Raw genomic sequence first — 23,695 nt, forward strand, 5'->3', positions numbered from 1 at the left:
CCATTCCAAGGAGCAGGTTATTCCCAGCAGAGCACATAACCTGGGTCCCTTCTCTCCATCTGTGGAGCTGCCCTGGATGAGAAGTGCTGGAACAGCAGGGGAATTCACCAACCATTTCCCAGGGGTTGATACAGAAGACTACAGGATAAAAGGGCTGCTCCCAGCAGCACAACTCACGCTCAGACCAAATCTTCCTTAGCTCCTGTCTGAAGAACAAGGCTGTTCCTGCTGCTCTCTCCCCCTCCAACTGTTCCTAGTACAAGCAACAAAGCAAAGTTATTCTTCTAAAAGAAACTCATAATGATGGTTGGCATTTTTAATTTAGGTTTGTTTTATTTAAGTTTAATGTTAATTCCATGCTGTGTTTCAGTAAGAACAATACAGATTCTGTATCTGTGGCTCCAGTCAGATATCCAGTAGTACAAATTAGCTTCAAGTTACACATACTGAACAAAAGAGGTTGAGCGAGCGAAGGGAGATGGGGAGAGGGGAGGGAGAAAAGAAAAAATATTGAACACGCATGCAGGCTTATCAATGCCACCTTCAATGCTAACCTGCTTGGAGGGAAAGTAAAGAACAGGCAAGAATGAGCAGCCACGGATTGTTGAACTGTTACCAGCACCATGATTTTCAGCAACATTTCAGCAGTTTGGAAACTTTTTTTTTTTGTTTTTTATACAGTAAAACCACTACAATAAATGTCCCAAATGCAACCTCACAACTCCGAGCTAAACACCCAATTAAGTTGAAACATTGGTATAAAATTCAGTTTAAACAGTTATAAAAAAAAAGAAAGATGCCACCATATGAGCACTACCTGGCCAGGACCAATCTCTCCCTACACGGCCTTCAGGTGTCACATCCAGGTCTGATGGCAATGTCACCACAGCTGGCAGAGACAATACAGTAATGCTGAAAGAGCCTTTATGCAGTCCTGTTAGTGTCTTAAAGAACCTAAAAGCTGGCACCAGTAAAATCCACAGAAATTCACTCTTGCCTTTAAGAACTTTTAAACTGTGTAAAAAAAAATAAAAATAAAGAAACCCAACAGGGCAGGAACCTAAATTCTGAGACCCAATGTAAAAGTCAGATTTGGTGGTTCTCAGAGTGACACTGAGGGTTTTTGTGGGGAAGGGGGAGGGTGGTCAGAGATGGGTTCTCTTGTTGGCCTTTGTGTCTCACTGGTTTTCATCTTCCACATCCTGCAACGCTTCTTTATTCTGTTCTTCACCTGTGCAAGTGGGAAGAAGGAAGGAATTGTTAGCATTTCAAGCTGAGAGCTGCAGAATGGCTCTACAAGCACCCAGAGATTATTAATATTTTCATGCAGTACACGCTCACTCTCCCACTCCACACTGCCAGCTCGCAGTGAAGCGTTGCCATGGAGATAAAGCCTTGGAACCACCTGCACCCTCACACACAACAGCAGCCAGGCCATTAGAACAGTGAGGACAAACAACCCCAGCCCTGAAAACTGACACCACACAGGTGAGCACTCCTGGACAGCCCAGGCAGAAACCATGGCAACAGCTGTGGATCAACATCCTTGGATCAGGAAATCCTGATCCTTCCCCAAACCCTCATGTCTTTTTCTGCCCAAGCTCACCAAGCCTCAACAGCCAAGTACTTCAGGCAGTTTTATCCAGTTACACTGATAGGAGAATTACCAAAGGTATGAAAAACTCCAACCTGACATAAAACCCTGAAATTGAGGTTATTAAAGAAAAACATCTTGTGGAAATTAGTGTCTCTGTTCAACCAGGCTGTGCCATCCAGTGAAACAGGGTCTGTCCATGGGACTCCTGCAGTTTGGTTCCATTCCAGCTGCCCCATGGAGCCCCTGCAACACCTTCTGCAGGCTTTGCCAAAATTCTGCTGCAACTGGCCAAGTTCCAGGTACCTCAGCTGGTGCCATCACACATGCACAAGTCAACTAATAAGGGAGGCTAAAAAATGCTTATAATTATTTGTAACTACATAAGATGGGACTCTCTTAAGGGTAATAAATAGAAACCATAACTAAAAACTGAATTTGCAAAAAACCCCAAACAAATGAGACTGATAAGTTCCAGCATATAACCAGAATGTTTGCTCAGAGCACGTTCAAATTCAAGATGACCACCAGGTTCAACAGGAAGTAGATTTTGGAAGAGGGGGCTTAGGAACATAGAACATTCAACAGCAATAAAGTTTACAGACAGAATTCCATATCAGATCATTTAAGAGAGGAAAGCAGAGGCCCTAACCCAGATTAGGAGATCTGAGCATGCTCTAACCAACACACTCAGCAAATATTCCTCTACCAGGCCAATGTGAAGTACTCCCCATGCCCAAATACTCTTGTATCCATCCAGGTTTGCAGCTCAATTCCCAAACATGTGAGTTGCTCTGGATCTTAGTCAAGCACATCATCCCTGAGCAGGGGCAGGTGCCACAGGAGTGGCAGCAGGGACACAAGCGTTTGTCAGCAGCAGGTGACAGAGGCAGGCACTGTTAGTGACAGGAAAACTGACACTGAAAACTCCAGGGAGCCACAAGAGACTTACAAAGTAGAGTTTTTAGGAAATGAACAGTTGGATTTCCTTTAGGAATCTATACAGCAGGAAAGAAGGGGAGAAGAGGAATCATATGGAGATGACATTACAAGCGTGGAAATAAACTCAACACTTGTCTGGGCCACGGCAAAGCTACAGGGATTGGGATGGGAGAGCAGCTGGGTCATGCCTGGCTTTACATCCCTACACAGCTGAAATGGAAACAGGGAAAAGCTGAATGCCAAAGAAAAGCCCTGGCCAAGCCTCTCCCACCCCCTGGAAATGCTGATTGCGTCACTACTGACTTTTTGTTCAAAGGCTCTGCTCCTCTGGGAATATGGAGCTCTGGAAGCATCAGTTGGAAATGCACTCAGAGTGTTGGCAAAGCATGAGAAAACTTATCTTTGCACCTGTGACTAAGCATTCTACATAAACACTTTTTTTTCCTAGATCTGAAGAATTCCACCACGATTTTAAGCAGTCTTACAGGATTTTCAATTCTGGAATCATTCATTATCTTTCTGGCACCAGTAACCAGGATAATCTCAATTACTTCAGGAATCAAAATGTCTATTTTTCATGCTGTGGAGCAAGACATTTAGATCTTTGTTTCTTTTTCCAAAATCTAAAGACTCAGTAAATAATCCTGTGGAACTCCTACAATAGCCAAGATCCATGAGAGACATCAGCTATGGGCAAATCAGGAACTTTTGGAAGACCTTGTTTGGAAGATATTGCTACTACCCCACACTGACCCCACCTTGTCACTCCACTCAAATGAGTGGAGCACCATACCCACCAGGGTATTTGGCTCCAATATAAAAAAAGTAAAGGTTATACATAAACTGTGGGAATTTGAAACATTTCTCTTCTCCAATCCCTACCCATGGCAAGGAAGGCATTCAACACCTGCAGTGTTTACAGACCCATCCAAGGTCCTTGAAAAGGGAGCTGCAAGAGCCTTAAACACTGGGATGTGGAATAAACCAGGAGCCAAGACCCCACAGATTTACAGCATTCCCAGTCTCAGCATCCCAAAGGGCAGAGTGAAGTTATGAAGCAACAACACTTCAAAACAAATCCATATCCTACATAACAGGGAATTGGGAAAAGTTAAAAGATCCTGCATTTGCTTTCAAATGGACACACCACCAATGAAGTACCCCCAGGAATGCTATGTGCCTACAAGGAACAGCTTACCAAAAATTTAAGACACCCATACACTTATGTGAAGTTCAGCAGTGTTGTTTCTAAGCTGTGGGCATTTGCAGGTACCCAAAATAATCTGGACAAGACTTACTTCTTCCCAGCCAACTTAAAAGTAAAGAAAGTCAGCTCTTTTCACTTATCTCTCCAAGAGAGAAACCCTAAAATGAGTAGATTTATACTAAGCATTGTATGGGAAAGTTGAAATGTTGGCAAAGTCGATTAAGTGTACCAAAACCACTTCAGAAATCTGTACTATCCTTTGCTAGGGAACAGAAGCAATCCATGCCCCACCCTCTGGTACTGCCAAGGGACACATGTGGCATTTGCTCTGGCAGTGAGAACATGGAGTGACCTGGAATGAAGAGGAATAAAGCATTTGCAGTGCTTTCTCCTGCACTGGGGGGTTCACATCTGGCTGGAATGACACTCAGAGAAGGGCATGACAAGCAGAAATAAAAAAAAAAGATGAAATAAATTAAGTCACTGCTTTTACAGTAATCACAGCTGCCACGTGGGGAAGGAAAAACAACCAAGTATTGCTGATTCCACACCTCCTTCCTCCAAGTGAGAGCTGAGAGGCTGCTCAAAAATCCCAGTGCCACCCCCATCACCTGACCCAGAGTTAAGGTAGCACAGGAGGGTCATTATCAGGAGAGACTGAAATAAACCATCAAAGCCTCTCCACTTCCCTGCTCCCTGGGTCAGGAGGAGCTTTTGCAGCAGGACTCACTCACCATCACCCTGCATGTCTGAAGTCCATAGTGTCAGGTTATCACGTAACAACTGCATGATAAGTGTAGAGTCCTTATAGCTTTCTTCACTCAGTGTATCCAGTTCTGCAATAGCATCATCAAAAGCTGCTTTTGCCAACCTGCAACGACACAACAAAGATTTAACAAATGGTGCTGACACAATCCAGAAGCACAACTTAGCACCAGTCACTTTGTGTGCTTTAAGAAGCTTTTTACTCAAGAATACTGGTTTCATTAAATATTTCTACATCTTGATTAAAGGCTGCTAAAAACTTAGTGTGACCTGCAGCAACAGAAGATAAATGGTATTTGCTTCAATCACTGCCACTCTGAACATGTTCACAGAAATCAGTGCCACCATCTCTTCCAGCTTATGCAAGAGATGTGAAATCACCTCACACCTTGGGCAGTTTACAGAGATAACCTGGCAAGCTGCTGAACTGCCATTAGCTGATCAATTGAGGTTATCACTGTCCTGCTTCTCACACACATGGCTCTGGACTCCAAAGAAAATGGTGATGCTGAAAATCTTCCCAGTGAACTGACATCAACCAGACCAAACATCAGCAGGAAGCAAGCAGGAAAAGCAGTTACCATGGAGCACCACTTCTGGCTTGTGTGGTATTCCCAGCACATTCCCACAGTCCCAGTCTGGCAGCCAGCACCTACCTGCAGGCACGATCAGGAGAATTAAGAATTTCATAGTAGAATACAGAGAAGTTGAGTGCGAGTCCTAAGCGGATGGGATGTGTTGGTGGGAGTTCTGTCATTGCAATATCACTAGCAGCTTTGTAAGCCACCAAGCTGTTCTCTGCAGCCTCCTTCCTGTCATTTCCTGTGGCAAACTCAGCCAGATACCTATGGTAGTCCCCCTTCCTGAGAACAGAAACAGTACAAGTCAGTAATCCTTGTCTGCCCACCAGCCATTCAATTAAAAGCTGAAATTAGAGTGTGTTTAGATATTCACACACCAACACTCTGTTGCTCAGGTACTGTCTGCACAACAGTGTATATTAAGTTCTCATTACAGCTATTTAACTTCTGTCTCTATTTCAGGCCTTTTCTCTCAAGAAGGCACTTACATTTTGTAATAGAAAACCTTGGACTCGCCAGTGTTAGCTGCTGGAATGAGGTGTTTGTCCAGTACATCCAGAATGTCACAACAGATTAACTTCAGTTCAGTCTCAACCTAGTAAAAAAAAATAAAAATAAAACAAAAAATTAGAAGAGGGAGCAGAGTGAGCACTTAAGACTAAAAGCTGTTTCAGAAGTACCCAAATATCAAACAGGTAACATCATGAAATTCCAAAGAAGGGTAGAACAGAAGAAAAATGAATAAAATTCAGCTGCTCCACAAGTGCATTAAGCAAAACAATTCTGCACATTTAGCTGGCACACACAAGAGGCAGAGACTGATGGATGATGAAATGTGGAACTGAACAGTGGAACTGAAAATTCCTTGGAAGACAACTTGTAGGTCACTGCATTAAGTTTGTCTCAGGATGCAATTCCTTACTGCAAGGCTTGCACAACTCAATTCCTTCCATTTTTGATCCTGGAAGGCTGCCCTAAAAGTGGCAACAGCAAAGGGGACAATTTGAAGGTAATTAACACAAATCAGCTCAACTCCTTTATACCCCAGAGTTAAATGGCACCTTCATAACAGTTTCTAGTGAGTCCTTGGAGGCAAAGCTCTAAAAATAGAGCCCTTATGGCAAAAATCATGGAATATCAGAACAGACCCAAGATGTGTCACACAAAGGTCAGATACAAGATGAAAACAAGCTCCAGAAGCAGGTGAAAAAGACAAAGCACATCAACTCAGCAAAAAAGCAGAAACCATTAACACTGACAGTAAAATCTGTGGCAAAAAAAATAATAAAGCCTATAGATACTGGATTTGAATAGTCTAAACTGAAAACAATCACATGAACCTTCATTTTTAACAGTTCCAAACATAAAGCAAGGTCAGGGTTTACCACAGAGAGTTTCACACCTGCAAGCAGAGAGACTGAGCACACCCAGAAAGGCTGAAGCCCCTCCTGTGCCACCAGCACTGCCCAAAGCAGAATGGCTCTGAGCCCCCTGGGTCACTGCAGGAGTGGGTGGTTTAATGCACACAGTCACTCATGCACAGCTGCTTTTTCATGATTTCACAGGAACTCACACAGCTACAGCTCAAGAGAACTCTGGCTTAAGCTTATTTTATAGAAAGGAGAGATTTCAAGCAAAGGCATTAAAGGAAGTACCAGGAATTGCAGGTCTTGGATACAGGAGCAGCCCCACTCAGTCCATCATCCCCTCCTATCCTCCCACCCAAGCATTTGCTTTCCTTCTTTCTTCAAGCCTTTTCCTTGCCATGTAACCCTTTTATCACCACACAGCTCCCAAACTATCAGGTTTGTAACCACAGCAGTTATACCCTAAAGATGTTAAAATGACAGATCCAAAATAAACTATAAACTGGCACATACACACACATACTGACTTGCACAAAGTAACAGATTTGCAAAAGTTCCTTTAGAGAAATTAACTGGCAGCAAATTTCATGTACAAGTGTCAGAATGCCCTGACATTCACAGGAAGAGTAAGATGCTTTACTTAATTATGTGACAAATGCTTAAGAAAGGTGCTGAAATATGGTCACTTGAGAAGAATCTATTTGATATATTCTTGGGCTACAAGAGCTATAAAACCTTTGGCCAGCAGTCAGTTCCTGCAAACTTCTTTCCTCTTGATCCTCTTTTTCAATGACTTCTTTTGCAGAGAGATCTTCAGCAAAACTGCAAAGAATTAAATCAGTTTCTAATCCTCTTTAGTTAAATAACCACACATGTACAAACTTCTATTTCATTTCAGACAGACCTTTCCCAGCTTTGCTTAAAGGATCAGTCACAGTTATCAGAGATCAGCTCTCTCCAATGGAAATGTCCTGAGCAAGCTTAGTTTAAAAAGATTTAATATAAATCAAGGTGATTAAAAAAAATTAAAAAAAAAAAAAAAAAGAAAGAAAAAGAAAAAAAAACACAACAAAACTAAATGTTCTTGTACAAAAAGGATCTGTTCCAGACAGAGCAGCTCAGTGAGCACTTTCTAAGAAGGGAGGATGGAGGAGAGCCTGGCAGCTGTCCCAAAATACAGCCCAGGTTGGAAGTCAGAGCACTGGGAACACAAATTCCACGTGCCACATCTCCAGAGCAGAAGGGGAAGGTCAGTACCTGTGCTCTGGTGTGGGAATGGATTTGGTTTGTCTGCAAGGGGGGAACTGCACTGTGTGCAGCCACTTCAGCCTCTCCAGGATGCAGAGCACAAGGCTCAGTGTGCTCTCATCAGGGATGCAGCCAGATGAGAAATTCAGGGGCTTTTGTGTATCCAAATGGCCACAGGAGCCAGGAGAGCAGCCTGTCTACAAAGGAAACATTAAGTGGCATTTTCCCTTTTGGCTATGGATGTGTTTGGCTCCATTCAGCTGAAGTGATTTGGGAAGAGGCACAGTCTGATTTCTTTCACCTCTCACTTCAGACACAGCCAGCCTGGCCCTGCCCTCCCAACACCTCCATCCCTCGAGCTCTGCCCAAAGTCATGTTGGCCACTAGCTCAAAAAACTCCCAACACGAGCCAAGAGCTGAATTATAGTACATACTGACATACACCAAACCCAACAAAGAATTACTTTCACAGAAACTACTACAGAAAATTTCCATTTCTACTGCAGCAGCACTCTACACAAGGTCACAGCAGCTCCTGGTGGTAGGTGAGAGATGTGTCTTTAGAGATGCTGGCTGTCTCCAACCCCCCAGTGCTGTAAACTTGACCTTGCTGGCCTCCAGACACAGTTTGGGGGAGAAGGTTTGGTTGGCTGGGTTTCTTTTTTCCTTCTTCAAAGCCTTTCAAGTCTGAGAAAGGTTTACCCAACACTGAACTAACTCTGGAAAATGCCATAATAGGCAGAATTTGTTGACAAGGGAATCATAATGACCAAAATTCTGCTGGAAGCTGTTTCTTCAGGGAAATACTGAGCACAATAAGGCAACAGTGTTCCTGCTCAGCAGCAGCATCCAAACCTCTGCCATGCTCCTCAGGCCCTTCCTGCTCCCAGGCCATTCTGCCAAAGCCATTCACACACTCAGAGCAGATCCCAACCCATATTAAGTCTCCCAACAGCTACTAACAGGATCTGGATTTCAGCTGCAGATGATGCTCAGGAACCTCTGGTACAACTCCCTGTGGAGCTGGGCAGACACAGGCACCCCTCCTCCAGTATGGAGCAGTGACAGTGCCCAGTGCTGCTCCCTCTCAGGATTTACCAGCTGAACACCCTGTAGGCATGACACTGACTTCTTGTGGCCTCTCCATCTCTTCAGACACCTCAATCACTACAAACTCATACTTGTACTTCAGTCCATCCACAATGTTACATGTCCTTTATAAAGAGAAATGCAGAATAAAGGCTATTTCTAGAGTCCTTTCAAAAGCAGGAAAAAGTCTTTTCATCATTAAAGATCTTTGGCAGAAGATGATAACCACCCACAAGACCCTGGGCAAAAGAACCTGGAAGCACACAATGTAAAACAAATTTAATCACTGGATAGCTGTTGTCTTGTTTTCTATATTCTGTTAGGAGATTTCAGACACCCATCAAGAATAGGTTATTTGGGACTGTATGTAACTGGCAGAGTCTCATCCTATCAGCATGCCAGCATAAAATTAGAAACTCACAACTTTAACAATTCCATGGAGCAACAGAAACCCTGTGAGTCAACAGAAAGTAGTCCAGAGCCATTCCTGGGAGAAGATTTCCAAGCCAACATCATTTCCATTGCTGGTATATGAATCAGTGCCAGGTGATATAACAGACTCCACTGTTTCTCTGGAAGTGAAGATGTGAGCCATGTGGAGCCACTTGTCCTCAAATAATGGAGATGAAGTGTCTGCAGAAATGTGTGGGATTTAAATAGTATGGGAGCATGCCTGCTCTGTGCTAAACCATCATTTAGGGCAAGGGGAACATCAACTCACTAAGAGCTGGAGGTTTCATTATCCCTTACCAATGGAAGTCAGAGCTTGCTGCAAGTTCTCCATTTTAGGTAAAGCTGCACACACTGACTAAGTCAGCATGAAGTTATGTGGATCAATTTTTCCCTCTCCAGAGAGAGAAAACAGCAAGGCCCTGGAGGTTGCTGCACACTCAAATTTCACAGCTGGGATGACCATCACCTCCCCAGGAACAGAGTGACAAAAGACAAAGGAGCCAAGAAGAGCACTGAAGAGCCTCCCCAGGGCATTTCAAGTGTTAATGCTTTGAACTCTCCAGGACAAAGAACAGGAATCACAGAAAGTGTCACTGCATGACACAAAGCAACTTCTATGGGAAGTGGAAGCTTAACAGCCAAGCACCTCCTCTGAAAGGGTTAATTAAAAAAGAGAAGTTGCTTGGGGTCAGTCAGGTAGGAGGGGAAGGAATGAGACCTCCTGAGCAGGTGCAGTGCCAGTGCAGCTGAAATGCTGGGCAGAGCTGCTGATGCATGGAGGGAAAAGCCCTCCCCCTCCTGAGCCTGCTGAGTGTTTACACAGAAACACCCCAGCTCTCCCCTTCACCCAGAGATTGACTCTCCAGATAAGGAACAAGCTGCAGCCTTCCAAGGCTGCCACCCTACTGCAGGTCAGCACAGCACAGCCAACCTGGGCAGTTTATGGCAAGGGGATCAGAACTAAATGACACTCTGCTGTAATTCCAACTCCATCTTACCATTTGCCGATATTCCCGAATCATTTTTAATTTGTCTTCTCCACCTTTGTTTTCTTCTTTCTGTTCAATGCTGCTGATTATTCTCCAGGAAGCTCTCCTGGCTCCAATCACGTTTTTATATGCAACAGAAAGCAGGTTTCTTTCTTCCACTGTCAACTCCACATCCATTCCAGCCACTTTCTTCATTGATTCAACCATTTCTAGGAGGAAAAGGTCAGGCAATTATTCTCACACCTGAAGCATCTTTCAAATCATTCAGTACAAGATGTACATTAATGAGACCTTTGAAAATTAGGCTCCCTCCTCCTCTAATCCAGCCACTCCTCACTTTCACCCTGGAGAGTTCCAAACAAATCAATCAGCACACACACAAAAGAAGTACGTGATGTTCATCTGGTATTTTATAAGGGCTCCAAAAATTCTTTAAAGGTAGTTTAGTTTTTGGTTTTTGTTTGTTTGCTTTTTTTAACAGCCAGACAAAAAGGATGCAGCAGCAAGAGCATTCTCCCACAGTGGGTAACAGTTATGAGCACAATCCTACAGGAGTGTGTGTTCTCCAGAGCACTTTGGAGAAAGCAGAGAACAGAGAGAAAACATGAGCAAATGTGATCTGCCTCTTGGCACAGTCAGGATAAAATTGAGGAATTGCAGATGCTCCACTGATTTTTCAACTGGAACACAGTGTAATGTGGTAATTAACAAAATTATAAAATCCAGATTTGAATACATGTAGAGATGTATGAGTACTGTTACTAGGAAAGTGAGTCAAAGCTGCAAGATGAACCTCCAAAAGAAAAATTTGGTGCTTGGAGAGGTAACAAAAATGTCATCCCAGTGTACCCACAGCAACCATATACACTCATGCCAAGCAGCCATTTACACTGAAAAGTAACACACAAAATATGAATTAATGTATATTTTAAGCCTGTTGAAAAGTATTTCCAAGCCTGAGGTTAAAACAATCATTACCAAAAGCAGCTTTCCCACACTCCAGTGGAAGCAAAGACTGAACTGCTTAAGGAAGGTTATAACCCTTTCATTACCAACCCACACTGGGATTGCTCAGGACACGTTAGAAGAACAGTGTAAATATACAACTGAAGCTTACCCATCTTTTTTTTTCACTTCAGATGTCAAAATCACAACCTAAACAGCCACTGCAGCAGTGGAGACTGTAGACTCCCTGGCAGGAACAGTGTTATCAGTCTCCAACAGGTCTCCACATGTGGAGGACAAAATTTTATACTGGCTCTATTTTTATCAGCAGATTTTGCTTCTCCAAATCACAGAAAATAAAAGAGAGCCACTAAAGATTTGGTAAAACTTGCTGAAAACACTACCCTGCAATTGGATAATGGTAAGCTGCTTTTGCTGAAGAATCTGAGAGCCACCCTAGAGCACTCCATGTTCACACAATTAATATTAACATAACCAAAATTAAATAATTTAAGCCAGCTAATTTAAAAGCAATATAATATAGCTACAATTTGCTACTTAAATAAAGCAAGTACTGTGATTTATTTCCTGAAGGATGACCCTACCATTCCATTCATTAAAAGCTGTGAATTTTTAAAATTATGTAAATTGAGCCATCTCATATTTTTAAGTGTATTAAAACAGAGCTCACTCAAGATAAGATGCCTGACAGTTCTTGTGGACAAAAAAAGACAAAGAGGAATTGAGATTTGCAGTCTCCATGACCTGGATATCTTTGTCAAGCTCCAGCAAAAAATGCAGGTCTTGTTTTCAAGCCTAATATTTGATTGCCTTCAGAGAAGCAACTCACAGGTTACAAAAGATGTCTTTTTTTTTTAATCAGTTTCTATTATTGTGCTTTATCCACTTGGATTAAATACACAGCACTTCAGTCACACTCCTGGATGGACACAATGCTTTTATAGAAAACCTGCCTCCTAATGAAGACAACAGAAATCTGCTCACACTTATTTCACAGAACAATGGTATACATGGAATAATTAGTCCAGGAGTGTGGAGGTTGAGGAACATGAACAACAACAGCTTCCAAGATCATCTGCCCTGTATTGGGAAATTGCAACAACTGGGGCAAAAAGGGCATTTTTATCAACTGTTCTACAGACTTCCTTCACCATCTCTTCCCTAGAAGCACATTTGTCTAGTGTGAAAATTTAAAATAAAAAACTATACACAAGCTTGCTATTCCCTGTATTCCAGCTGTTTTCAGTGTACACTCAAATACATCCTTAACATTTTAATCAATTGTTTGGCTTTGCAGGATTTGATCTATTACCAGTGTGAAGATCTACAAGCCCTTGAAAGAGAGGTTTCAAGACCTCTGTGCACTGGGGGATAAACCCAATTTAGGTGAGCAGTAGCTGGTACCAAGCCAAACCCAAACCCCTGCCCTACAAGGAGCTCCTGTGTCAGTGTTTGAGCTCTGCTGCCAAAGCAGCTCATTGACCACCCTCCTGCAGAGCCACAACCACTGAAACCAGGGAGCCAAAGGAGAACAGGCACCTGCTCACTACTACTGCTATCAGCAAACAGCCCTTATCACCCTATTTTTATGACTGAATTGTTAGTAAGTTAAATAGAGTCCCTGACAAGTGCCAGCCCCTGGGAACAGGATGTTGGGGGATGGGGAAGCACCTCAGGTTTCCTCCTTTGTACTGAACACAAAACCCTCAGCACCCCTGACATGGGGCACACAACCTCCCAACAGGAACTGAAAAGTCTCCTCTACAAAATCTTAATCCTGTCACTAGGTAACCACACAACTACAGATTAGAATCCCACCCATAAACAACTGTCTTACCCAAAGAGAAAACATTTATCAGTCTTTATCAATCTATCCACAAAGCTGTTGGAGAAAAAGGTTTCTAGTTTAGTAAAGAGCCCAATTTTACTTACAAATACAAAAATCTGGGCTGGTATTCCAACAAGACAAATTATGGACATACCTTGGTCTTCCATGGTGAAGCCATAATCCTGAATAAATAAACCCTGAAAACTGAAGCCTGATAAAAAAATCTTAAGAACACAGGCAGCAAAAAAGCAAAGGGACAACACATCTGCATCTCCTCCAACAGAAAACAAAAATAAAGCCATCTATACCTGCCAATAGAACAAATACTTTTTATTCTAACTGCACTTTTACCTATCTGGAACTTTCCACAAGGAGGTAGAAAGCTCAGTCAGAGACCATTCAAGACAAAACACAAGTCTGAGATTACACTTTATTAAGAAGGATTACTGCAGTAATGACAACTCATTGCATACAAAATCCAGAGATGCTGGATTATGGAAAAAGCAGTGTTATGCAGATTCAGGGAGACACAGGCTGTATTTAAGTGGTTAAGTTCCAGCCTCTCAGCTGATTGTGGCTGTCACCTTATTATGCTGCTGTCAGATCATGCCACTAATTAGAGCAGGAAATCCCAAAAATCTAAATTGTAGAAGGAGAGGGGAATATTCTGGAGAATGGCATGCTTGCCCTAGATTTAGATCCTTCTCCAAGCACCTGCTCTTGGTTAAGAAATACCACAGCACACAGACACTGTCTGATCAGGTTTGTATATTCTTAAGGAAAAGGTGAGACCCCAAACAACTGCCTAAGATACTACCAATGTGTAATGATGCCCAGGTCATTTTTTAGGTTCCTATACTCTACTACTATGATTAAAATGCTGGCTCCCCATTGCAAACCCTGCTGAGTCACCTCCAGCCACCAGGAAGGACACACAGGCACAGCCTGGAAAGCACAAAGGGCTGGGACAGAGGTGGCCACCTACAAAAGGTTTGTGGAACAGCAAGGTGCATGGTGTGGGACTGGGGTTTAAAAAAAGACAAAGAATAAGCCTTACTCTAAGCTAAGAAGTCATGGGGAAGTGTTGAGAAACACTTGATAAGCATCCTTAGAGGCCAAGCCACAGAACAAAGGGCACAGCTGATAAGGCCACAAAATGACTGCCTCTTGATCAGAGAGAATGAGAAGCTAGATATTTGTTGCTTCTTCAACTCTACAAATCCAGAAAACTCAGGGGAACTGTAATATCCCTAGGTAAGGAAATAAGGAATGGGTGATGCACAGCAAATTTAGTGGGAAGACTAAAAACCTTCCCAATATAGGTTACAAAACAAGAAATAGCAGACCCTATCAAGACAATAGCCAGTACCTGGCAGTTCTGTCAAAATTTGTGTGTGAGAAACCACTCAGCCTAAACAAAGGTTGGTGCACTAAAAAAAACTTGTTAGGGGAAATCTACAGTGTTTGTAACTTCTAGCCCACTGCCTGAGTCTCACTAATCAGGATCAGATTTTTTTGTGACTTTAAACAATACACAGGATCTACTTCACCTTTAATGCTGCAGTAACTCCCCCTTGCCTCCACACACATGCATGAACTGTAAGAATTTTAATGTTACCACAGGAAAAAAAAAAGCTAGAAAAGCTAGAAAATAGTGGTGTGCCTTCCTTGCAAAAGAGGAACTACTTAAGAGAGAAAGCTTATTTTAATAAGAACAGAAAAAGAACTTGTTGAGTAAAGATGGGATGGAGATGATGTAATGGCCATCATACTCAAATCAAAATGAACCTTAAGAGAACCCAGACAGTTGAATTCTTATATATTATGTAATGAAGAGCAGCAGCACTGTCTTAACTCTCCTTTTAGTAGCAGAACATCAGCAAAAGGAAGTTGTGTTTTAAGTTTAATCTTCTCTATTGCCCTTATCTAAGGGCAATAAAGCAAACCAAGATCTTCGAGCTTGTAAGCTGCTACCCAGTACCTACTTTAATGTCCCAGGAGCTAAAAAACTGCAAATGAGCATCCTGTGAGCTGTGAGGAGATGGAGGACACAGCAGAAAAACCAAATCTTTCCTTGTGTCCATCACAGATGATCACACACCAGTAACAGTATTCAAAGACTCGGTACAAAGGTTAGTCTTGTACTTGTTCATCCTTGCAATGAACAAAAGATGATCAGGAACAAGTCACAGGAACTTGGAAGTATCTGACCCTAAATTGTGGTGTGTAACCTCTCAGTCAGGACTTTAATAGCAGCAGCAAACACAAACTGGTTTACTGTTCTTTTGAGAAGGGTTCCAACAGACACTTAAGGGGACCTACAAAACCATGAACCTAATACTCATTAGAGGTCAAGTTAATGGGAATTACATTTAAAAATCCCTGGAATGAGTGGGTATATGCATAAACATTATATTGTAGAGCATGGCCTTCCATTATGCCTCACAAATCTACTGGAATGCTTTGAACAAGTGAAGCATGTGGACAAGGAAGACATAATTGGAATAGTCTACCTGGATTTCCCAAAGGCATTTGACAAGGTCCCTCACCCAAGGTTCTTTAAGGAACTCAAGTGCCATGGGATAGGAAGTCCTCACATGGATAAACACTTGGCTGAAAGACAGGAAACAGGGTATGAATATGAGACTCAAGTGTTGGGAACAGAGAAAGCCCACCAGTGGAACCACAAGGGATCTGGGCTGGGAAGCAGGCTAACATTTCTGAGAGCCACAGAAACAGAAGCAATTAAGCAGCACTAACTTAGCAGCAGCAAACTCCTAAGAACAAACATGGGAAGAACTGAAGAAATAGGGAGCAGTGTATTTTCCTCAGTAAGAGATGAATGGAAGTGTGCAGATTAATGCCCAGACTGCCTTTCCCACACTATAGACATCCACCTGGCATCAGTGGGCACCACCCTACTCACCAAATTCAACCAAGTGGAAGCTCAGCTCCTCTTTCCATCCATCAGGAATTCCTCTAAACACACTATGACAGTGCCTGCATAAGGTTTTTCTGTTCTCTTAGGGAATGGCTGAACCCATCCTCACTGATTCCCTCCTGCCAGCTCAACACTCCTCTGATCTCTCAACTGGCTCATTCTGGTCACCAGCTCAGACAATTACTCACAGAGAAAAAAATTTATCTTGCTTCTAATTTAGAGAACTGAATTAGTTCCAAGGTCAGACCAAAGCACAAATGAGAAGCATCCCACACTGATCACAATGTACATGTTTTACACAAATGAGCATAAAAGAACCTAACAGGTGGATTCCCAGTTAAGACAAACAACAGGCAGAGGAGGAAAAAAAAACCCAATTAATAATATCCAACCTGCACAGTGGTTTAAGATGATTTCATGGACAAAGCAGAGGGTTATACTGCCATTCCCTGGGTAAGGTTTGTAACAGCTGGTGCAGCCAAAACCCTTCCAAACCTGACAGCATGACTCTGCAATAAACAGTCCTCTACCTTTACACACTTGGAGGAACACAGGTTAGGGCCAAGTTATCCAAGCAACACTGGGGTTTTCTGCATGACCAATTGTAAGGTCTACCCCAAGTCCTTCTTGCAACAAAAATAATTTTAATTGTTCCTGTAATTTCTTCAAGCTGTGGACATTTACTTTTCTATATCAAGAGGATTTCCCTATCAGGTCTAACAAACTTTTCAGTTTGAAAGCAAACATCACAAGCGTGGTTCTCATAAAAAATCTCTCCCTTTGACTGAGATCTGCTACTGAGCAATCCCCTAATACTGGACACCAGTTCAGCTTCTGGGCTCCTTGCAGAGGACATCACCATCCAAATGTACAATTCTGCCTCCTTTGTCTGCTCCTGGTACCTCAGGAAATTCAAGAAGGCCATTACAGACAAAGGCCCCCTCTCACACAACTCCTCATAATCACAAGCCAATTTATGTCCCAGTATGTACAACTCCCACTTAAAAAATGTACAGTCTTACTCCTTCAGCACTGTCTTGCCTGTATTTTAACTCTTGGATTCCTACAATTCTTAGGCATATGATGAGATTTTTCTGCCTTTTAGCTCAGAGACAGCAGCCACACCCCCACCACACCAGTAAGACCTTTAGCAAACAGGCTAAGTGGTAACCATAAATGGGGAGAGGAACCCAAAAAACTGAAGTGTGCTTGACATTTGCTTGAAAGAGACCGATCCTCTGCAAACCAAAATTAATATGCAACTTGAATTCTAATTTGTGACTTATTGATTCCTCATTAGGCTCTAAGCTGAAGACCTGTTACTAGGAGACAGTTCTTCCTAAAAAGGGTTCAAATCTTGAACTGAACCCACTGCTGCACACGTCCCTGCCTTGGTGATGAAGGCACATTTCCCTGACAGACAATTTCTAGAGACAAAGGGAGCAGCTGTTAGCCTGCTGTGCTGGGAGGGACAGACCTGTCATGGGTGGGCTGGCTGTTCTTACCTGTACCTTGACCTGTTCTCTGGTTTTGAGGGGGAAAACCCCAACTATTTCACCTCACCCAAGTAATGTATTTCAACAAAGCAGCTGTTGGAAGGATGTGCTCACAGTCTGCCTTGAGCCACAGTGTTCCTCATGTGAAACAAGGATGTGCCCAGCTTCCACAAAGAGGAATTGGTTTCAATATTCATCAGCAGACTACAGGAATTCTCTACATCCTCCTGATATAAAGAGCTCCACAATACCACTTACTCCAATTGTTTTCCAAAAAAGGAGTCCATTTAGTTATATATTACTCTACCAATAAGGAACAGCAGTGAGTGAGATTTCTCACCAAGCTTCCTGTACTGCCAGTAAGCTTCCTGGCATTTTGAGATTTGCCATAACTTGCCTAAGCAGATCTGTGAAGATAGTCAGACACCCAAATCTCTTAATATATCTCTGGAGATCAGGGTTTAAGTGCTACTTAGACTGCAAAAGTACCTAGAAAGTTGTCCTCTTAATCTGGGCCACCATCCTGAGGACAGTGCAGACACAGGACTAGATTCCCAACTGCTCACAAATGCAGCTCCCAAGACTTCAGAAATTCCCTAAGTGGGTCAGGTAAGTAACACCAAAGAAGCCACAGTTGGATGCCCACCATAAGTGCTGCTATAAATGCCATGAGCCATACATAAATAGCAACCCACCACTCTTCCAGTCTCCAGGAGAAAGATGGGACACAAGTTTAAAGTTATCCTAATGTTAAACACAAAAAAATTAACAAACTCATATTTGAGTTACCCAAGGGTCTTGTATTCCAGTGTATCTGTAGCCAGTACTTACCATCACTCCATTTTATATGTGCCAATTAATAACTGTGGCCTAATAATTGTGCACCTCAAAGATCAAACTGAGGAGCAAAACTGCAGTAGCTTACTCTCTCCTTATATTGCTTCTCAAATCACTTTGTTCACATAATTATTCAGCAGTCTCAGCTATCTTGGCAGAACTGCATTATTTCACATAAACAAGAACAAATTATGCCAATCATTTTTAATTGTTTCAGCTAAACAAGAACACAGAATTAAATGATAAAACAGTATCTACAGTACATTTTCTTCCAGGCCATGGACATGAGAGAAGTGAAGATGAATTTAGAGCAGCTGGCAGAATTAGAGGGTGCATCTTCAATTACATTCACCCAACTTGATTCCTAAAAATTCTGGAAGCCCAAAACCCACAGCACTGATTCAAACAGGAGAACTTTAGGTTCATTGCTCCCTCCTAAACTAACAAGTCTTGTGCCCATTCAGAAGCAATGCAGCACAAGTCTTCTACTTTTTCTCTGGGCTGCTCACAAACATTCATGGTACTGGGAGAACCAAAAGTCCACCCAGGGAAATGCTGCACCAAGGCAATAATCCTTCCCAATCAATTTTTATTAGTTGACAGGAAGTTTGCACTGCAGATCTGTGCCATGGGGTAGAGTCCTATTACCTTCTAACAAAATGATTTACTGCTGACTTCAGAAAAACCCAGAAAGACAGTCATGCCTCAAGAGCTCCCAAGGATGATGATTCCTCCAGGATGTTGGGTTTCCACTCCAATCAAAGCCAACACTTTCAGTGGCACTGACTCATCCATACCAGGTGGAGAACCCTTCCCTCCTCAGCAGAAGTTGCATCTTACTGTGGAATGTGGATGTGCCCCTCTACCCAAGGTAATTGTTGTACCCAAATACCTGATTTCTGGGGGGCATTTTCTTTCTCCAAGTCCTTCAGTTATTGTGCAGACTGCCTGACTGCTTTCCTTTAGTGGCACTATTAATTCTAAACTATTTTCCCCATCAGAACCCTAACTGAATGGAGTCTTATTTAAGCCTTCTTTTTTGTTTCTCTTTTCCTCCCCAAAACGTGCATTTTTCAGATGTGCTGCAATGGTGCAATCAGATGTTTTTTTAAACACAAGTCAGTAAAAATGTGTCATTTGGTGAGAACTTGGTCATGGCGTCTATAAAAATTTATGAACAGAAATTATGTGAAGTGTCTTCTTACCTCTTCAAAATGAAGTGTTACTGCATTCACACATTCTATATACATATATTTATTTCACTTCAAATGAATAATCACAGCTCTCGGGGCAAAGTAACAGTCTCAGAAGAGTCGAGAAAATTAAAGGCCCTTTCTATTATATGCAGGGGAACCATGTTTAAAAGGAACAGTTGCAAGACAGACATTTTTGGGGCAAGAGACACCACCCAGGGTTGCCAGTTCCTCCCCTTTACCACTTTTCCCCCAGATATTAAATCATCACGGATATTAAACGATCAGGGACAGAGCACAAACTTGAAGGGGAAAAAGGATGAAAAGAAGACGCTGGGAAAGTAAAACTACCTGTAATAATTTCTACCACATAATGAAAGCGTATGCGTTTTCTTTGGGCAGTGAATCATGTACTCGCTCCCTGCAGGGTGAGAACTCGCTCGCTCTGGCTTTGCCAGGGGCAGCAGGATCTCCAGTAGAAGGAGAGCGAGAAGCGCAGCCCGGTCCCCGGGGACCCCCGTGAGCACGGCGGGCGAGGGGCCGAGGCCGGGCCCCCCCTCGGGAGCGCTCGGATGGGCGTTGTCTGCGGCGAGCCGCCCTCGCCCCGCGCCGCCGGCCGGGGAGCGCGGAGCCGGGCCCGGCCGGAGCTCGCGGCGCCGTCAGGGGCGGCGGGGTCTCTTTGTGGGGCTCCCCGAGGCGGGGGCGGCTCCCCTGCCCCCCCTCCAGGACTCGCCCTTCGCGGCCGCCATTTTATTCCCGGCTCCAGCCGCCACCGCCCCCCGCCCCGGGCCCCGCCCCGGCCCGAGACACCCCCTCGCCCGGGCCCCCCATCCCCGCTTCCAGCGGCCCCTCAGGGCGCTCCCCGTCGCCATTTTGTGTGCGCCCCCTCCTCCGCCCCTGCCCCCCTCCCCCGCCCAGCCGCCATTTTGTGGCCGCTCCCTCCCTCCCTCCCTCTCCCCTTGGCCGTGCACGGCCTCCCGAGCCCGCGCGCTCACCATCGTAGCGCTCAGCCTGCTCAGCCAACTTGGCCTGATAGACGAGGTCCTCCCGATCGTCCATGTCCTACGGGCGGGGCGGCGGCGGGGACTGCGCGGGGCGGATGGCAGCCGATGGGTCCGGGGGGCTCGGCAGCTACCAGCTCGCTGCTCTCCGGGCAAATATGGCGGCAGCGCCTCCTCCCGCTGCATCCGGGCACTCCCGCGGGCGGGCGCATGCGCGCCGCCGCCTCCCATGGCAACGGCGGCTCCCTAGCAACGGGCGGGGGGCGGGGTGAGGCGGCCTGAGGGGTGTGAGGAGCAAAGAGGAGTGAGGCGGGATGAGGGATGGAGCGGTGTGAGGGGTGAGGCGGGATGGGGAAAACGCCGGTGAGGGAGGATGGATGAAGCAGTGAGAGGGGTGAGGCGTGAGGCAGGATGGAGGAAGCGGTGTGAGGGAGGATGGATGAAGTGGTGTGAGGGAGGATGGATGAAGCGGTGTGAGGGGTGAGGCAGGGTAGATGAAGCGCTCTGAGGGGGAATGGATGAAGCAGTGTGAGGGGTGAGGCAGGGTGGATGAAGCAGTGTGAGGGGGAATGGATGAAGCAGTGTGAAGGAGGGTGGATGAAGCAGTGAGAGGGGTGAGGCAGGGTGGGTGAAGCGCTGTGAGGGGCGAGGCGGGATTAGGAATAACGCGGGGTGAGGGATGAGGCAGCCCGGCAATGGCGGGGATGGATCCGCCGTCCCCCGGCCGTGTGCAAGCAAAGGGCAGCAGGTCCGGTGGCGTTTCCCTCAATGTGGCTCGTTCTCTCCTGCAGCCTCTCCAGGGTGTTTGCTCAAAGTATCACCTCCAGTATAGCACATGGTAATTTCACAGTTTCGAAAATCTAGAAAGTAAAATTGAATGTTTCACAAGTTCCTGACATGGTACTTCTGAAAAACAAAAGGAGCATTCACTTAAATAACTGAGATAATGCCTCGATTTCTGGAATCAGAGTGGGTTTAGAAAACTAAAAGGGATTATGCACAGCTGGCATGAACTTGATCTTCAAAGATCCCCATCCCTGAAGTGCTCAAGGCCCAGTTGGACGGGCTTGGTCTCATGGAAGGTGCCCCTGCCCATGGCAGAGGAATTGGAATGAGATGAGCTTTAAGTTCCTTCCAAGCCAAACCATTCTGTGATTTGCTCAGGGTAGCTGTAAATGAAATCCTGTCTCTTTTCCCAGTGTCTCCTTGGAAGTGCAGGCTACAGATGCTCAGCCCCTTCTGATGGGAGAATGCACAGAGACCTTTGTGAGTTTTGGCAGCAGAGCCAGAGCTGGCCCTGGCACCTCCTGGACACAAAGTCAGGTATCCCCATTTATTGTATTGTGCCACTGAAATGGGCTCCTGAGGGGTGACTGAGGGCACACACCTTGAACACCATTCAAAGCATGTATTTTCAATAGTTTCTTGATGGCTTTAGTTTTTTCAGTTGATGAATAAGAGTTTTAGTGTCTGCAAGATCAACATAACCTTATGGTTTTCTTACAGACAAATCTAAAAACTTGACAATTATTTTTATCTCACTTGCTCAGAAAATCAAATTTCAAGGCATATTTGGGCCCTCTTTCTCACAGATTGGGATCATCTAATCAGGATTTCTTAAACACAGACATCAGTGACTATTAGGTGCCAAGCCCAGAAAAATAATTTTCCTTTTTTTTTTTTTAATTTATTTGAAATAAGATGAGAAAATGCTGATTTTGCTGAAATTGGGAATAATTGTAAACCTTTACTTTTGAATTGCTGGTAAATACATGATACAAAGGCACTCAAAAGGTCCCAGTAGTGCACAGTCACTAGCTCTTTGGAAGTTTTTAAGACTTGCAAGTCACTTCTGCACTTTATTGACCATAAAAGTCTTATTTTTCAGCAGAGACTTGGGGAGCTGTGCACCATAAATTAGATTTGGGTCATTTTAAGATTTTTTCTGTGACCCTTGTGTTCAGCAGGCACTCAGGTTGCAGGGAGTTTGGTAATATCAATAAATCAGGACACTTCAAGCAGATTTAGTTGCCAGAAGTGAGGTGCATTCTTGGTACCATTGCTGAATAACAGCATATTGTCTAAATACTTTAAATTCTTTTGAATGCACTCATTACAGATGGCATTCAGATATTTGGAAATTGGTCAGGGATTTGGCAAAGCATGAGGAATAAACAGCCTAATCCAAGGAAATACAGCACAATTTGCTGATGCAATCCTTGCCTGCCCTTTGCCCCTTGAACTTTCACATGAATTCATACAACCACTGCTGCAGCCAAAACCCAGTTTGAAAGGAGAGGGAATGGAAAAGGAAAAGCAGTTTTCTGCATGAGCTCTGTGAACAGCAGGGCAAGGTGAAGCAGGAGGGGATGGCTGGCAGGGCCCTGGGGAAGGACAGGCACAGCCTCTTCCTTTTGGCTGCAGGGAGCTCTGAAATTCTCTTAGCTAATCTCATTAAAAGGCACCCTTGCATTGCAGCTCTGCACTGGTGAGCACTGGAGCAAAGACCTATGAAAAAAATTAGGTTTTTTTCAATCTGGAGCTGATAGAATAACCCCTATTGTAAGGAGACACATCAAGGTTCTTATCCTTGGGGCCTAAGGGCCACTGTCCCCTTGCAGTTTTTAAGGAATAGTGTGGCAAAAGCAGCTTTAATGCAGATTGATGTCACAAATGTTGCTCCCCATGGGATTCTGGTGCTGATTTTCTGTCCTTCAGCCCTTGACAGCACCTGCACACCTTGGCTTTCACAGAATTACTGCTCTCACATCACCACACATGGAAACAGCTCTTCTGACCCATTTGTAGATTCCTACAAGACATTCTTGCTGGTATTCATTTGTGTAACTTTGTTTTCACTGGTATTTCTAATATATAAACAGCTTTTTATCTTCCTGAACACCCCATCCAAACAATCCCCAATTTCCTGACACACTTGTGCAGGTAGAATTGAGAGCAAGAGCTACAAAATCTCATACTAACATTCCTCACAAGATTTTTTTAAATGAGAATATCTTCCCCAACCCCTTGAATCATTTAATTACAGAAAGTTACCTTCTTTCAAAAAAAGCCAAATGTTATTGTTTGATAAGTTAACTTAGTTACCTTGCTTTGTCCTATTTCTGTTGTATTATGTTTGATTATTTTCATACCAACATGGCAAATTAAAAATGGCCCCTCTATTTTTAATTATTAATT

General features: G+C 43.9%; 1 protein-coding gene across 2 annotated transcripts; it reads right to left on the bottom strand.

The window, feature by feature from the left end:
- Nucleotides 1-307: 307 nt before the first annotated feature.
- Nucleotides 308-20,695, bottom strand: YWHAE (tyrosine 3-monooxygenase/tryptophan 5-monooxygenase activation protein epsilon). 2 transcript variants are annotated; one of them, XM_079325047.1, is made up of 7 exons: nt 20,492-20,695; nt 10,245-10,444; nt 5,578-5,684; nt 5,165-5,371; nt 4,478-4,614; nt 2,547-2,592; nt 308-1,231 (listed from the first exon to the last, which is right to left on the bottom strand). In XM_079325047.1, the coding sequence occupies exons 1-6, from the start codon at nt 20,553-20,555 to the stop codon at nt 2,585-2,587; spliced, it is 723 nt and encodes a 240-aa protein (XP_079181173.1). In that variant the 5' UTR covers nt 20,556-20,695; the 3' UTR covers nt 308-1,231; nt 2,547-2,584. The 2 variants fall into 2 exon arrangements, with proteins under 2 accessions (XP_079181173.1, XP_079181172.1); XM_079325046.1 differs by lacking the exon at nt 2,547-2,592 and having other exon boundaries at nt 20,492-20,694.
- Between the last annotated feature and the right edge of the window lie 3,000 nt (nt 20,696-23,695).

The sequence above is a fragment of the Erithacus rubecula genome (assembly GCF_903797595.1).
Source record: "Erithacus rubecula genome assembly, chromosome: 22".
NCBI classification, from domain to species: Eukaryota; Metazoa; Chordata; class Aves; order Passeriformes; family Muscicapidae; genus Erithacus; species Erithacus rubecula.

Excerpts from the sequence above, each read along its gene's own strand:
- YWHAE (XM_079325046.1), bottom strand. The coding sequence starts at position 20,555 with ATGGACGATCGGGAGGACCTCGTCTATCAGGCCAAGTTGGCTGAGCAG. Across the intron at positions 10,445-20,491 it reads GCAGGCTGAGCGCTACGATG|AAATGGTTGAATCAATGAAG; the intron begins GTGAGCGCGCGG and ends TTTTCCTCCTAG. Across the intron at positions 4,615-5,164 it reads TCTCCTGATCGTGCCTGCAG|GTTGGCAAAAGCAGCTTTTG; the intron begins GTAGGTGCTGGC and ends GTGTCGTTGCAG.